The sequence below is a fragment of the Amblyomma maculatum genome, chromosome 4 (assembly GCF_055883805.1).
Source record: "Amblyomma maculatum isolate TAMU_Amacu chromosome 4, ASM5588380v1, whole genome shotgun sequence".
Taxonomy (NCBI): domain Eukaryota; kingdom Metazoa; phylum Arthropoda; class Arachnida; order Ixodida; family Ixodidae; genus Amblyomma; species Amblyomma maculatum.
Genome location: NC_139347.1, coordinates 49,375,702 through 49,392,403, shown reverse-complemented (window position 1 = coordinate 49,392,403; position 16,702 = coordinate 49,375,702). Strand labels below are relative to the sequence as shown.

The window sequence follows — 16,702 nt, the reverse complement described above, 5'->3', positions numbered from 1 at the left end:
GCTGGGATAAAATGCAAGACTGAATTTACTAGCATTCACATTTCATGCAAGGGCTGTACTCTTCCACGCGGCATTTTCTAACCAGTGGAATTAAAATAGTTCTGTTTGCTATGCAATAAAAACAAGACGTTTATGAGCGTAGCAAAGCTCATACTATCTATATATGACACCCTTGCGTAAAAATGAAGAGACTACCTATTTTGACAAAACTGCAGGCGAGCTGCTCCTGGCGGCGAACTTGTTGTTCCCAAGTTCTGCATAGGGCAGCCTCACTAATATGTTTGCCATCTTTTCCTAGCAAATCATTGAGGTGCAATCTTTATAAAGAGAAAAAAAGTATTGCAGCGGTTCGCGTGGTCTCTGATTTCGTGCAAGAGAGTACATATTTATTATTCTTGACTTATTCTTGCATTGAGTTGTGTCAATAACCATGACGGTTGCGTTTCGATGGAGGCGAAACGCTAGACATTCATGTGCTGTGGGATGTCAGTGCACATTAACAATTCCCCAGGTGCTAGTAGTTACTCCGGAGACATCCATTACGGCACCCCTCATGCTTGTCTTTTAGGTTCATCTTTATGCCTTCCCTCACGGCAAAATTGTGGTGTCTTTCGGCCGTAATTCAGGCAGTTACTGCGCCACTCATTTCCTGAAAACCGTCTTTGTTATATAGGCATGCCAAACTTTACTGTTTATCCTGTAGCAATTTCTAGGTGTTTTTGAACTTGGAAATACATTTATTGCAGACGCAAGATATTTGAAAACATCTTTACATTCATATTTTGCGCACGTTCTTCTGAATTATATAACATTTAGGGATGAATTCCCGAAGGTGTAAATTATAGTAGCTCAGTAAGTGTATGTGTAAGGTAAAATAAGTTTGGTTTTGAAATACGCATAAAACGTTACTTAACTCTACCAAATGTAATGGTCGTTTTTTTGTGACGTAAATGTCCCGCGTCTATACGATGCCATGAATTTGCTGCTGGTTGAAATCAGCCACTAAACGGTGTATAAAGGGCGCCTCTCCGCGACGTTCAATCATCGATGCTGTGTCGTGTCATACCCGTCGTTCGTAATTATTGCCCCCGTCCACTAAAGACGGCGATCAATTCAAAGGGGGTCACTCTATTGCCCCTTTTGTCATCTCCTGCCGGATATGTAACGCCCATCCCAGCAGCTTCTTTTAAATGGCCTCATGTCGCTCTTCCAGGCAATCACTGCTGTCGTTTTGATGCTGTTATTTTTGTTAATCTCAGTCATCATCATCAGCCGGACTATAACCACTGCAGGGTGATGGCCGCTCCCATGCTTCTCCTGTTACCGCCTGTCTTGTGCTAGCTGCACCCACGTCACCCTTGAAAACGTCTTGAGCTCATGTGCTCATGAACTTTATGTCGACCTCTTCTACGCTCGCCTTCCCTTGAAATCCAAAATTGTTACCCTAAGCGACCAACGGTTCTCCTCTCTTCGAGATCCTGTTCATGCTAGATTACTCTGCTTGAGTTCCACTACAATGTCACACAAATACAGTAGAATAATGTTAAATGTTGTGCCTGTATAATAGTGGATGTCTGTGTAACAGCGCCCGTTTGTAGGAATATTATTTTATTTTCTTCTTAGCCTGCTACTCCGAACAGCGTCCAAACACCATAAAACGTTTGTCTCTTGCTTCATGTGGCACTTTCTTACGCCACCAATTAGTTTCACGGGATGTGATTCATATATTTACTGTTCTTGCTGCACACAGTAACGAGACTACAAGAATGAGACTAAATGATTGCTTGCGGCGCCCAATATATCCAGCGTTTTCGTTTTATTTTTTAGTCAGCTCGCGTTCGCGTAACGTCCATACCATGTCGCAAACAACTTCTCGGTTTATAATGTAGGTGCGTCTACGAAGAATACGATAACGAATACAACTGAATACCTCATTGAAGTGTAAATGTTAAACATAGGTGGATGGTGCACACTGCATCTAAAGATTTACTTTGATTCTACCCCTTTTAATCAAACTGCAAGCTTTGGTTTGGTTTGTGGGGTTTAACGTCCCAAAGCGACTCAGGCGATGAGAGACGCCGTAGCGGAGGACTCCGGAAATATGGACCACCTGGGGTTGTTTAACGTGCTCTGACATCGCGCAGTACACCGCGGGCGCTTTGCTTTTCGCCTCCATCGAAAAGCGGCTGCCGAGGCCGGGATTCGATCCCGCGTCCCTGGGCACAGTAGTCGAGCGCCGTAACCACTGTGCCACCCCAGCGGGGCAAACTGCAAGCCTTCGTCAATTTTCAATGGCTTCCATTGTTCCTTGCTGTGCTGCTCACAGCGGTATCTTATGCATTTTGTGCCTCACCCAGAAAACGTCTCGATTCAAGCTCATTGCCAAGGCATGCGTAATTTACCAAGGTAGAGATCTTACTTGTCTGGCGAATGTCGTCAGCAACAAGCGATACAAATTATATCGCTTGATTTCTTATACAAATTGTGACGTAAACGTTCTCTCTGCACCGTTAAGATCGGTGTCAGACCATTTCCCAGTTAGCATGCATCTGCTTGTCAAGATGGAGACCAGTATAGCGATAATGATTCGAACCGACTACATATACCTGTATATGTACCTCCGATTGTGACGCCACCGTTAGACGCACAGCGGGCTTTCGTGTCAACATTATGACGCAACTGTTCTTCGAACAACGTTTGTAGTGACGTCATGCATTGTCACGTCGCATGTCGCATACGTCTCTTGATCAAGCTTCAGGCTAGATCGCGACAGAATTCCAGCTGGCCACATATGTGTGTTTGAGCTACGTCTTCCCTCAACTTTAATTTAACAATTGTGACGCCCCCGTTCATCGTACTGCCTTCCAGTGGCGTCATTCGATGACTCGTTGTACATTGTATACACCTGAAGTTGGAGGCTAGCTCATGACAGACATTCCCACAAAAAACATAAACTCCCGATGACAAAATTATGCTTTTGCTTTCACACCATGTAGGAAGTCTTAAGTACCCTTCATTAGTTTTTTTCTTCCTTCTTGGTGAGAGGTGTGTTAGAATATTTTTCCAGAATTACTTTTTTTTTACATCACTAAACAGGTGAGCCTGCCAGTTCCGCAACCTCTCGTGGACGACTGTATTCCGCTTATAATGCATATTGTAATGTACAATGGGATGCGACAATGTGGTGGATGTGGAATATGATTCTACAAAAGAGGATTGAACGGTGCACGCCGCTCGCTGTCATAATTTCTTCTCCCTTGGGCTAACATTGCTTTTTGTATGCAATAACTCTACTCTCATCTGTGAAGCCGGTTGCGCTCAAACCCATATTCATCTCAATGAAAAGATTACTGCAGCGAGCAAGCAGCGAAAGTAATGTCTCTCCCGAAGCCTGTTAGGCACCGGCCTGTCATAAAACAGGGCCACACGATGAAAGTTTCTAAAAAGTCAGAGCTGAGCTCCATTAAAAACTCCTCTAGCGAAAGGAAGCGTACGTTCGATACTCAGTTCCCATATATATGCACGGAGAGCACCCGTTACGCTTTCCTACGTTCACTGCCACCTATAACGCAGGGGGATGCACGGGGGAGCGATCGCAGGCACGTTGCACATACTGTCTGCAGCGAATCGAGTTTTGCTCGGCGCGAGAGCAAAGGGCTCAGCCCTTGGAGCTCAAAGCGAACATCAAACTCTCAATCACACGAAGTTTTAAACGCCGTCTCCTTTGCTGCCACAAAGGCAAACGAGCTTTCGCTTCGGCGTCGATGGCTCATGCAAAGCCCTTCTAAAACCCGCCAGAAGCGCAAAAAGGAAGAAATGGCGCACCGTCGAAACACGCCCTGAACTTACGCGCCGGGAGTGGCAAGCAGTTATAAATCCAGGGTTTCCCCAGAGGAGAAGGCGGCATATTTCCTTTGCTTTCGTGACAGCGAAGATTGCTAGAAATCACGGATAGCGAGAAGAAAATCGAGAGGAAAGGAAAGCCGACGTGGTCAAAACGCCGGAGAAAACTGCTGCGGCGGGAAGAGGAGGGGGGGGGGGGGGGTTCGTTCCCGTAACCGCCTCAGCCCGAAGCTCCCGGTGCCGAGCCATAAAAAAGTCCTCGGCTTGTCGCCTAAGGCTGTGCTGGAGGTCGTTTTCACTAGGTTGCTTCCAGGGAGCTGCTACAGTAACAGAGGCGAAACAACTGGAGGAGTTCATCCGGAAAGAAATGCACGAAAATTGGAACGGTAGAAAAGCTGGCGAGAAAAGACCATTGTGATGGGAAGGAGGGAGGCCGCAGTGAACCTGGCTTCCACTTTCTTTTTCTTTACCTTCTTCTGTCGGCTGAAGCGGGCCGTCTACGCAGACCAGTTTCGAGCAGAGGCGAGTGTAAACGCGTAGTCGGAGCGCTCATTGCGTTCTGCGCTCGTCAAACCTTTTTAGCATTTTTACGCCTCCCTCGTTTTCCAATCGCTGCAAGCGCGCTATATTCTGGGAAGGGCGCCCAGGCTGCGATGACGAGACGGACGAGCCCGGTGTGGAATCCGGTTGGCGCACGCCAGCGCCCGCCGACGCTCAGTCTAAGCGCACGTACGCGAAGTGCGCTCCCGACTGCACCGCTGCTGATCGCGCAGAGCTCGTGTTTTATTGACAGTGGAAGCGGAGTCGCTGCCCCGCGTGCCGGCGACGCGTGGAAGGGGGCGACGGACCGGGCGGGCGAGCGCGACCTTCATCCAAAGTGCATGCGTGGCGCGCTCTTGGGGCTGTTTTTCTTCACGTCGCGCCAGAGCTCTCCGGATGCTATCGCCGCCCACGTCGGCAGAGGAAGCCGAGGAAGGGCACAAAGCGGGCAGTCGCTGCCTGCCCGCTTGCATTAAGAGCCCCCTGCGTGGCGGGGTTTACTATGCAGACAGGTCGTGTACGTGATAGCGTCGCTTTGCAACGTGCGCCCGTCTGGTTATAACCTCGTCGACGTTTTTCTAGCACGTAAACGCTTTTTCAGGGACCGTAAAACTCTCTCAACTCCACTCTCGTGTGCCCTGCAGGTAGAGGGTCAGTGCTTAGCTTTGCCGCCTTTGTTCTTTAAAGCGGTTTGTGGGCGACAGGCACATAGTCATTGCAAAGAACGAACGAGAACGCTGCTATGCACGTAGGGCTTCGTTTCACTGCCTGGCAAATGAAGCATGTGGGACGCTCCAGAAGTAGGCCGATGAACCGTTCCAGACGAACTGTTAATCGAATCTCCAGTGCGAAGTTACCGAACGCGAAATACAAACAAACAAAAGAGTCGACGACTGCAGCGAGACCAGAATTAGCCGGAGTATTTTTGGAGCACCGTACTTCCCGCTTTCAAAATAAACTTTCGGAGTTTCGCTCCATTTCGCGCTCATCAGTAGTGTTGTGCAGTGGGAGTCAGCCGCACAGCTGCATCGTTTGATAGCGGCAAAGAGGAAAGAGGGAAATGCACTCGTCACACTTAGGTGAGCATGAAATGGGGAAGAGGGACATGCGAAGGGTGCCTCAGGTGCCTTGTGAGTTCGGCTGCGGCAGGTAGTATATTCGAAACCCACCGCTGTTCAAAGATAGGTGCAAGCGACACCCAGTCCCAAAAAAAACTCCCGCTGCGCCCATTCGGGACGAGCCCAGTTTCGAACACCCCTGCCTGCAAAGGTTGTTCGTGTTATCGTCTTCATACGGGTTTAAAGTTCATACCCTCTAGCCGGCGGGTTTCAACAGGTGTATAAATTAGCTATCGCAGCTGGTGTAAGCGATTGTTTTCGTACGGAATTCACTTAAGAGTACTACCACAGTCATGAGAACCATCGCATTTACATTTGTCTCTCCATGCGACTGCGAGAAAAAAAAAAAGACATTAAGTGTAGCGCCCACAAATCGCTCATTGCTGACAATAAATGTTTTCCAATCCAAATGTGCGAAAAATATTTTATCTCTCAACTGGTAGCGCTGAAGCATTCATGTTTCACAGCCGTAACCACATCCTTAATTTTTATGTTTTAAAGGGGCCCACAAACACCTCCCGAGCACTCCTCACAAACTATCTCAGTCGCTAGATTATGCTGCGATACACATTTGAACGCAATAATACACGTCTACGCGCAGTGCAGGTCCCACAATCCCATTCGAAAGTTGGCGCGTTCTTTCCTTCGACTTTTGCCAGTCCTCCTTCTCCTCTGTGCAACGCTGCTACGTGCATGCGTTTTCGAATGACTGTTGGTCTGCTTCTTTGCGACGTCACACAGCCATTAAACTATCTCTTATGCCAGAAAAATCGAAAAACGCTTAACTTTTAATTATCAGGAAAGAAAATTAGGATGTTTTGTAGACAGAAACATTTTTGCAAAGCTTTTTTTTTCTGCACTTCCGGTCTCGCGCACGCACGCGCGCATCTTTGCCCTTCGCACAGGCACCACGGCAATCGCGGCGCGGTCGCGAGCGGCGATCTCGTTTCAGTTCCTTGCAGTGTACTTGCGGGGCACTTTCCGCCTGTGAATGTTCTCGTTTCTTGTGTCGCCCATGCGAAATGAACTTCGAAGTCGGCTTACAGGTTTACAACATTAAGTCGGTGCTTTAAATGTCGGGCCACAATCCACTGCGCCTTACGTAGTGCAGCAAAATTTCGGAGGCAACCGCTGCTCCGTCCCTGTGTCCACCAAACCAAAATACGCACCTCGGATCAAGTCAAGGCGACAACATACGCTGGTAAGTAATGTGTTTACTAGCTTGAACATACGCACAGATAAGCAACGGTTTCACAGGTGCCTAACTTACTGCGAGCAAATAAAAGTTACCGCAATATCAAAGCTCCGTGTGCAGTTTCACCACAAACTACTGAGCGGTTAGGCCGGTGAGATACAAGACGCCGCGGTAAACACGTAGCATTCGCATGCTGTATCTGCCCCTTGCAAGGTTTCACATGACGTGCAGTGATGAGGAGGCACCGAAGAAACAAAGAAAACAACTTTATTTCGAGAGAAGGCCTACAGAATTTCTCTAGATAAGTCCTAGAGCATATTCCATTATGTCCTGAGGGTAAACAATTGACGTCATTAAAAAAAAAAAAACAAAAAAAAAAAAACCTCTCCGCAGCAAAGCGTTGTGCTTTCTTAGTCGCTCAGCAGTATAAATTATCGCTAAGAACACAGTATTATATCGCCCACATAATAATAATAAGCGCAAGTACACTGTTGTCTTGTAAACTGTGGACCTTAACGGATGCGGAACGGCGAGCCTGTGAAAAGAGAGATGTGACATGGTCACTTGTGAAGTCGGCTCACTTTAATTCCATTTACTTCCAGCTTGACCTCAAGAAGCTGAACAACTCTGATCGGCATAATTATGCACTATCTAAATTTACACACACCCTGAACCCACAGTTACTCTGTCTTTCCTACTTTTTGTTTCAAGCGGCAGCTTTGATGCAATACTTGAAGGGCCTGCGAGCGGTCGCACAGCATGTGGAGTTGCCGCGATAAGCAAACAGCAACATGCTTTGTGTGCACGTTTGCTTGGCCGCAGCCAGAAGCGAAACACAGAGACATGGGTACAAGACTGCACTCACTACGACAAAAAAAAAAGTCATATGAAACTGCGCTCCAGTTATTGTTAGTCGCAGCAAACATATTAAACAATTGTTTTGGCTCCAGCGGCCAATGCTGTGCCTCGCTGTTGCCAGTCTGTTGAGCATTTGGGTTAAGTATACTGACAGTTGTGCTGTGCAATTGAATAGTCATAATGAAGCTCAAATCTCTGCCTGTGTGCAGCAATTACTTCTTTTGACGGTCTTTCATAGGCAGCCTTAAGGTGGCGCTCTGAAGCTATGCTTACAGCTGTGTCTCTGTGTGAAGAGCCCTGAGACCGTTTCTCCGCATCCTGGAGGAGCCTCTGGACGTACGCTGCGTGAAATAGCCATCGTGATTGCAACAGTTCACTTAGTTTTTTGTGTAATAATATAAGTAAAACGAAGTTTTAACTTAAAAAAAGTATGCTCCATTTTCACTGAAGCGGCACTGAAATGTCCTTTTCTTGATTTTGCCCTTTTCACTTTCCAGCCGTCCTCTCCTTTCTTTTTCTGTGCCTGGAGCTTAGAAGAATTTTCATTGAAGTGGATAACAGCCAGATGTGACCTAATAAGAAGGTAAATATGAATGAATTTCTCATACTTTAAAAAAAAAATGTGTTTCTTGTTGCCTACTAGCAAAATTATACCAAGAAGAGGCTACTATAAGAAACCATTATGCATTATATTCACATCACTGCAGCAGAGATTGCTTCTGTTTTAGCTTCTATATCCAGCGCCTTTATATCAAATTAAAAATGTGATGCAATGATCTTCAAGCAGCAAAATGAATGTATGACATAGGCTATACAACTTCATATCGTGGATCACCCGTGTTCTCCCTGCTGTGGTATTCTAGCAATCATCATTAGTCCAAGTGATCAAGTGAACCTTGAGCATTCTTTCAGTTTCAATACATTAGCTTCGGAACATTCGAGAGGGTTCTAGAGGGGTCGGAAACTTGCGCTGATAACTTCCAGTTCTTTAACAACTACCTTTGTCTTGGGACTGCACTAAGATGAGGAGCACAAAAGAGAGACAAGGTGTTTTTCCAGCCAGCCCTCCATGCTCGCCCTCAACTTTGTGTCATTGCAGTGTCTCAGCTCATGTCATTTCTGTCTGTATGTATTCCTGGTGCGCTGTTCTTTATCTCATCCCATCTGCCTATTCTAATATAACAGCAATTACTTTCAATGAGGACCCTTGGTGGTCTGTGCAGTACGTCTATAGCCTCCTGTCTCACTTTTTCCACGGAAGGGAATTACAGAATGGCTAGTGCTACCATTAAAATAATAATGGTTCACAGGAAGGGAAAGGCGCAGTATCTGTCACACTTGTAGCTGTGGACACCTGAACCGCGCCGTAAGGGAAGGGGGAAGGTGGGAGTGAAAGTGGATAGAGAGAAAGAGGAGCCGTAGTGGAGGGCTACATAGTAATTTCGACCACCTGGGGATCTTTAACGTGCGCTGACATCGCACAGCACACGGACGCCTCTTCGTTTCGCCTCCATCGAAACGCAGCCGCCGAGGTCGGGATCGAACCCGGGTACTCCGGCACAGTAGTCGGGCGTCTTACCACTGCACCACCCCGGCGGGCTGCTACCATTCTACCAAATATGTTTTTACCATATTATATGAAGCATCCTTGAATGTCAGAAGTGTGCACTGCAGTCTCCTCCAAATGTATGATAACTACCTTTGACATGGAAGTGTTCCAAGTTTCGAAAAGAAAGACACAAGATAAGTTCAGCTAATTCTACCAAATATGTTTTTACCATAATATATGAAGCATCCTTGAATGTCAGAAGTGTGCACTGCAGTCTCCTCCAAATGTATGATAACTACCTTTGACATGGAAGTGTTCCACGTTTCGAAAAGAAAGACACAAGATAAGTTCAGCTAATTTTACAGCAGTGTATTTACTATCAGGATGGAAGGATTGTGGCAGCTGGCACATAAGGTGCATTGAGTGCCTAATTAATGCAGAAGTTGGGATTGAGTTACGTGGAGGGCACTTTTTTTGGCAGATGTCAGGGTCGACTCCTGTGAATCGCAATTGTAAGGTCTCATTTTACCTGGCCTGATAACATGAGAGCTCCAGATCAAGCACTGCACTAAGGAGACTGAAGTCAAGCCCAACTTCCATAAAAAGAAGGCGCCAAATGCGTCCAGTAACACAGCAGCTTCCCCCTCCTCACATTAAAAAAATAAAAAAAAAACCTTTGAACTTTTTTTCTCTAAACCTCAGCACTAGACCATGAGAATGACTGTTTTGAGGTGCTTGAAATTGGTCACAAAGCAATTTTTCAGCCCTCCAGGGCTATTCCATAGCACGAACTAAAAGCAATCTGCTTAGTTGCAAGTTCCAATGGGCTGCTTTGCAAGTTGAAGAATCAAAAGGAGCAAAAGGAAATGGAGCAAATGATATGAACTTCTGGTTTTCTTTTTCGCACTGTGTTCTATTTCCTATGGTCTCTGTTCCTTTTATAATGACAATATTATGTACATACATTAAAAGCTTCATGCAAGGACTTATTGTTTGCACATGCCATGCGGAAAAGTTGGACTACATAGTCACACTGGAGGGAAAAATAATGTCTTAGTCTTCTCTTTCATTCAACAAACCTTACTTGCATCCCACCATCCGAGTATGCAATTTGGGAGCAAACTTGATGACAAAGTTGTGAAAAGATTCAAGGGAAGATGTTTGGGCTTTGAGAGACAGTTGTTGAGTGTCAATCAAAAACTGGGAGTTCTTCAGAATGGAGTTCAGCTTCTTGAAAGCACATGAATCTGTTAAAAATATATACATAAAAAATATTTATAAATATTTGGCTCATGAGTTGCAGTGTTGGTGTGTGTTCTAGTCAATCGTAGATGCTGAACCTGCTTACAGCTGCTGCATTGCAGCTGAAAACAGTTTTAGCATCATATTCTCAAAAACACCCCAGGTCTTGTACTACTATATTACGGTGAAAAGAAATCTAAGAGATGTTGTCGAGCAAACATGCTACACTTTGTCTTCTTTAAAATTGTCAGTATAGGACAGTATGGAAAATCCCATTGTATTTGTGTTCCATACTATAACCAAGCTGCCTCAGTATTAAAATATTTTGCAGTCTCAGCACTCACATTTACATTATTTTGTTTCTTCACTTCATTAGGGGTTTCTTTCTCAGCTATGTCATATGTGAACTTCCTGTTATGTGCGAATGTATACAAAGTTTTTTCTGTGAAGTTCTATTTGCATTACCTATCTCTTAAATTTATCATTGGTTGACAAATGCCACAAGTGTGAGCCGTGCACCTTCCAAACAACATCAAAGTGAAAACTTTACAAAAAAAAAAACTATACAAAACAGATTACCTCTGCTCATCCATTGCCTGTTTGCAAGGAGGTAATGCAGGCATTTGATGTATGGTCTATCATGGCCATCACGCTTATCGCATATGTGGTTCAACAGGCTGCTACATGCTGATGATCAGGTCACCATTACCCTGGCCCAGGGCAGCAACATAGACTTGTGATTGTCTGGATCCATGGTTCTATTGCTTCACAGCCCTTTGACCTGCTCACAGCTTCCAACTTCTTAAACGCAGTATAGAATATTGTTATTACCATGTATTCGCCCTAATTATTAAAGCAAGCAACTGCATGCATCTTTAGTAATGCACCAAGCATCAAAGTAGTGCTGTATGGGCGATTTGCTGCTCTTGCAATATGTCCAGATAGCTGGGTGGTGGTCTGTAGATAGATGAAATTAAAAACTCATTACATAATAATATATGTCAGCAAATGTACCTCTTCATCAATGGTTTGCAACGATAAAACATTTTGTAATTCAATTGTTTGTATTATATAATGATTAATTTGATTCTTTTTATGTATAGACATGCAAGCAGCACTTGCCAAGGGCACTCTTGGTGAGGCTGAAAATAATTTCTCCTAATAATATGCAGAAATTGTCGCCTTTTGTTAAAGACTGCAGTGAGACTCGTTAAGTTGAGGCCAGGCCCCATGCTCGCACTATTGGGCACTGCAGCTGACTTCACACAGTTAATATGAATGGCAGCTTGCCAATTTTCATATCGCAGCATTGGCTTACCTCTCCTATTCTTACCTCTTCCCATTGTAGAATATGGTCAGTCTGAATGATAACAACGTTGTACGTGCAGTACTTGGTGCTGTAGCCCGGGGAGTCGCAACGCCATCTCCTGCGAGGTCCACTTCCATTCCATCCAGCTGGCTGATGATCTGCATCCGCTGTTCCTGGAAAAGCTGGGACAAAAATAAATGTGCATTTGTGAGCCACTTGTAACATTGTGCCGAACTGTGTCACTCGATCGTTGTACTACTGCATTCGCGCGCTGTTTTTTCTTTTTTTATTACGCAAGCTTGCCATAAGGCATATTATAAGAACCCGTGCAAATTATTTTCCGTTAGGAACCGGAGAAGGCTCTTGCTCTTATTGCTGTCGGTGAGCCATTTGGAGAAGTCCTCTTCCCTTGTTGCGGTTAATCCCCCCCCCCTCCTTTCCACAGGAAAAATCTAGTTGTGCATAACTCCTGTCTATGCTCCTGTCAAAACCAACTCTTACACTTCCGATCGGCAGCTGATCGCTTAGGGATAAAGAGACACAACTTTGAGCGACTAAGCCTTTTCACGCGAGTGATAACGTTTCATTCCCGACCCCCCCCCCCCTTCCCCTCCTGCTGAAGGGTAAAGCCTCTTGGCACTTTTTTTTTTTTCTGTTTCCATCTCTTCATTCCTGACTTTCTTCTCTTTCTTCTTATCAACGCCCATCTCGGTTTTCACGTGTTTCTAATTCCTGGCCGCCTCGGTTGGTAAACTTGGACGCGGCTCCATCCGCGCGACATTTCAGGGTGCGCTCTGTACAAACACCACACGGCGTTAAAAAAAAGAAAAAAGAAAAAAAAAAAAACTACAGGGTGGGAGTCATGCTGCGATAATAATCGGGCACCGAACAGAGTTTGTTTACTTCCTGTCGGCGCGCGTGTTCGCCGTTGCAGTCAGCTGACGCCGAACCGCGGCTGACAAACTACACCACAGCGCACAACTACGCAGTCCCCTTCTCCTCATCCCCTTCCTTTTTTTTTTTTCTTTACAATCGATCGTTATCTTTCACGAAGGGGCATCATATAGTCAAAAGCAAGAGGAACCTAAACACGGAGGTTTCAAGGTTCGGGCAAGGTGCACGAGAAAGTTTCCCTCCGCAACGCCCGGAAGACCGCTCTCTGCGATCTCGATTCTGAATTTCTAGTCTTTCGCTAACATCTCATGCCCTTGCTGCGGTACGGATATTATGGACCCCGAGCTTGAAAAGCGACTTCGGCGAATGAGTACCGAGATGGGACTCGACCCCCAGAAGTACACGCCGTTGAAGAATCCGCTGCTGAACCCCGACGATGATAGCATACGGCTTATATGGGTGCATTGGTGCGTGGGGTCGACTAGCATAACATTAAAAAAAAAAGAACCCATCGTAAGCTCGCCACTGGTTTATTTTGAGCAGTGTAGTTCACAGTGATCATGACAAATCTTGCTATATGCATGCCACAACGCCGAGCAAGATCGCCTGAGTTAAAAAAAACAATCCACTCTGTACTGTGATAACGCGTCTAAAGCTAATATTATCATAATTTTTTCATTTTACACTTACCGGCAGGGTTGGAATAAACACCGTTGGTACCGCTCCTTCACGCAGACTCAGTCTTGTTGGGATCCCCAAATCGCGAACCACATATCCGGGTAAAGCAAACGTAGATAAACGCTGTCTTCACCGATGCTGGCTATCCGATGATTTGTAGCCACTGTTTCCGGAGGTTGGCGTTTTGAAGCACTTGATGCATAATGTTTTTCCTGCCGTCACTAGCAATACCTTCGCAGCCAGGGACTGCACACTGTAACGACCTCCCGCTCATGTCCCGTCAACAACAACAATTCAGCGCTTCGATAACTGCCTTCGCGAACTCAAGAGAGTGACCAGTCTAGCCCAGAACTGTTCTGCACCCGTCGCGCACACGACGTAACACAAAATCGAAGGTGAGGTCAACGCCAGGGATGTATAGCGTAGCAACAAAACTTGCGAGTTCTTGCCGAAGGGCGATGACGATGAAGCAGACGACAAGAGGCCCCCGGCGGCGCGTCGGCAAGCAAGCGCGACAAAACGGAAGTTGCGGCGTGTGGCGCTAAGCAAAAAAAGTAAACGCGCAGATGCGTCAGTTGTGACGTGTCAGTGGGCGAGGCCTTGGAGGAGGGCCAGCCTTTGCGCGCGCTAAAAAGTTGAAAAGAGGAGGAAAGCCGCGAAGGCGCAGATATTCAAAATTTGATTGCAAATAACTCTGCTTCCAAATGCCGCATTTAAAAAATTTTTGCAGGAAGGTTATCTTACATCGACATTCTTTCACATACTAGGCATACGGAAACTGTATCGCTAAGGCTGTTTTGGGCACCTCTAAGATAGACAGCAGTGTTGGTTGTATGCTCGGCGTACAGTATATATGTTATTGCACGCAAACAACGATGGTATTTCTTTGAATTATTTTCTAACTTATATACTATAGATTTACAAACACAGACATCATCGAAAGGTAGAAAGTGCATCATAATGAGGCAATGTGTCCAGTTTATGATTGTAAATATCTGGCGGCGTCCTTACTGTTCGTGTATTTCTTTTGCAGGTTTCAGCGGGGATACTTTTGAAAACAGAGCCACGTCATAAATTCCCGTTACGGAGTGACACTGCTTCAGTATGCTAAGGATATCCACAGCGTCTACCCGATGCACCAGTTCGCATCTTCGGCCTGGGACAACGCAAGCAAGAGTGCTTCACATACCACCGCAGCGTGCATACTCCGTCGCACACCAGCGACGGCAGTAAATGCGGCCGCCTGCAGGACGGTCGGCCATGCACCGCACGAGGTGTCGAGCCCTTACCTTCGGTGACCGGGGCAGCTGACAGCGGATGCAGGGGCATGTGACCAGCTTGGGCCGCGTGTTCCATCGGTGGCCTCGGCGCGCGGAGCTCCTTGATAGGAGCTTGTCCACAATGCCCCGGGTTTTCCGGTGGCGAACATTTGCTCCAAAATACCTGTTTTACTTGGTCATGGCAGCTGCTGTTGTGGCGGGTGCCGGCGGCACGCCAACCCAGGCGCCCCACAGCTGTCCGTCGGTCTGCAGCTGCAAGTGGAGTGGTGGCAAGCGTACCGCTGAGTGCGCGGGTCTTTCGGGCAGCGTCCCGCAGCACCTTCCCGGAGATACGCAAGTACTCAACCTCACGGGTAACATCCTCAAGACGCTGCCTGGCGGCCACTTCCAACAGGCGCGCCTGGTGCACCTGCAGCGGATCTACCTCTCACGCTGCGGCATCGTCCTGATGGCGGACGATGCCTTCCGAGGGCTCAATAACCTCGTTGAGCTCGACCTCAGTCACAACTTCCTCACGGCCGTTCCCAAGCTGGCCCCTTACTGCCCGCTGCTGCGCCGACTTCAGTTGAGCGCCAACCCGATCCAAAGGCTCGGAGGCCACAGCTTCCGCGGGCTGCACAGCCTCGTCTCCCTGGAGCTCAGTCGGTGCCAGCTGGCTTGGCTCGAGATGGACGTATTCGCCGACCTGCAGTCGCTCGAAGTGCTTCGACTGGACGGCAATCGGCTGCGCTCTCTGCCACCGGATGGCCTAAAGCTACCCCCGCTCCACTCGTTGGACCTAAGCGACAATCCGTGGCACTGTGACTGCAGCCTGCGCAGCCTGCGCCAGTGGATGCAACGGCACAACGTTCCTCTTTCGGTGCCGCCGCGTTGTGAGGGGCCGCCCAGGCTCGCTCGCCACCTCTGGTCGCAGTTAGATCCGGACGACTTCGCGTGTGCTCCCAGGATAACGGCCACTGAACTTCGCGTGGGTGCTGTGGAAGGCGAGAACGCCACGCTCCAGTGCGACATTGACTCTCTCCCGGCCGCTAATGTTCGGTGGCTGTGGCGGAGTCGCACCATCGCTAACCTCTCGCTCATGTCTTTCGGGCGCCAGATGTACTTGCTGCGCGCTCACCAGAACGGCCGCCAGCAGTCCAGCACGCTCACCATCATTAATGTGATGCTCAAGGACAGCGGACGGTACCTGTGCGCGGCGTCCAACCGTGCCGGTAACCAGACCGCAAACGTGACACTCATCGTGCGGCCCCGTTCGGCCGACCTGGCAGCGCTTTCAGCCCCCGAGATCGGCGGCATCGTGCTGGGGCTCCTGCTGCTACTTGCACTGGTGGCGGCGTCCGCCTGCCTGCTGGCCGTGCGCCGGCCAGCCCGAGGAGCGCGCGGCGCCGCCGCCAAGGAGACCCAGATGCGGATAGAGTCCCTGCTGCTCGAGTCCAAGCAGCGTTCATCGGACGCCGGCAGCCTACAAGCGGAGGAGCAGTCAGGCAGCCCAGCTCCGCTGCTGAGCGCCTCCAAGAAGCCACCAGCGCCCAGCACCAAGTCGGGCATCGTGGCCGCCGTGTTGCGCGGCGAGTACCGGACTTTGCGCGCGTGTCGCGGGGCCAAGGAAGACGGTGACGTGGTGACGGACGCCTTGCGAGTGTCTGCTGGAACGCCCAGGCACGAACAGGTGTGCGCAACTAGAAAAAGGCCCCCTGGCCTGGTGGCCAACCCGCTGTCGCCCGGCGCACGCGACTCGCCGGACGAGGGCCTCGGCGACGAACGAGAGTACGAGACGGACATCCTAGACTGACATGTCGGTGAGTGCAGCACGTGACATCTATGTTGTTTCTGAAGGCTTTGCTACTGCCGCTGAGGTGCAGATATCTAAAAATAGGAAGTGGCTTGTAAATAAATAAAATTCTTGTAGAGCCAAGGGCTTTTACACGACGTAGTTGAGGAGATTACGACCTCTTGGGCTTGTATGTATGCAGCAGGAAATTTTTATGGCATGGCACGTTAAAGCTGATCTTTTGAGTGCCAAAAGAGAGAAGCGGTATTTACTTTTAGGGCTGAATTACCTTCTAAACTTCGGCAAAAGATAGCAGCGTTATCTATCTCCAAAGACATAAAATGCATGAGGTATGAACTTCCACGCCTCAAAAGTCGTCGCTTCGCGTTTTGCCGTTGCCTTTTAATATGCTGCTGCCTTATCAT

At 47.8% G+C, this 16,702-nt stretch overlaps 1 protein-coding gene across 1 annotated transcript in view; it reads left to right on the top strand.

Moving 5' to 3' along the window:
* The window catches only part of LOC146190952 (uncharacterized), an 80,167-nt gene that overhangs the window by 24,674 nt on the left and 38,791 nt on the right, over nucleotides 1–16,702 (top strand). The window contains exon 3 of the mRNA XM_084601354.1: nucleotides 14,260–16,305. Within this exon, the coding sequence (XP_084457480.1) occupies nucleotides 14,544–16,298 (1,755 nt within the window). The 5' untranslated portion in view covers nucleotides 14,260–14,543 and the 3' untranslated portion in view covers nucleotides 16,299–16,305. The remainder of the gene's footprint in view (nucleotides 1–14,259; nucleotides 16,306–16,702) is intronic.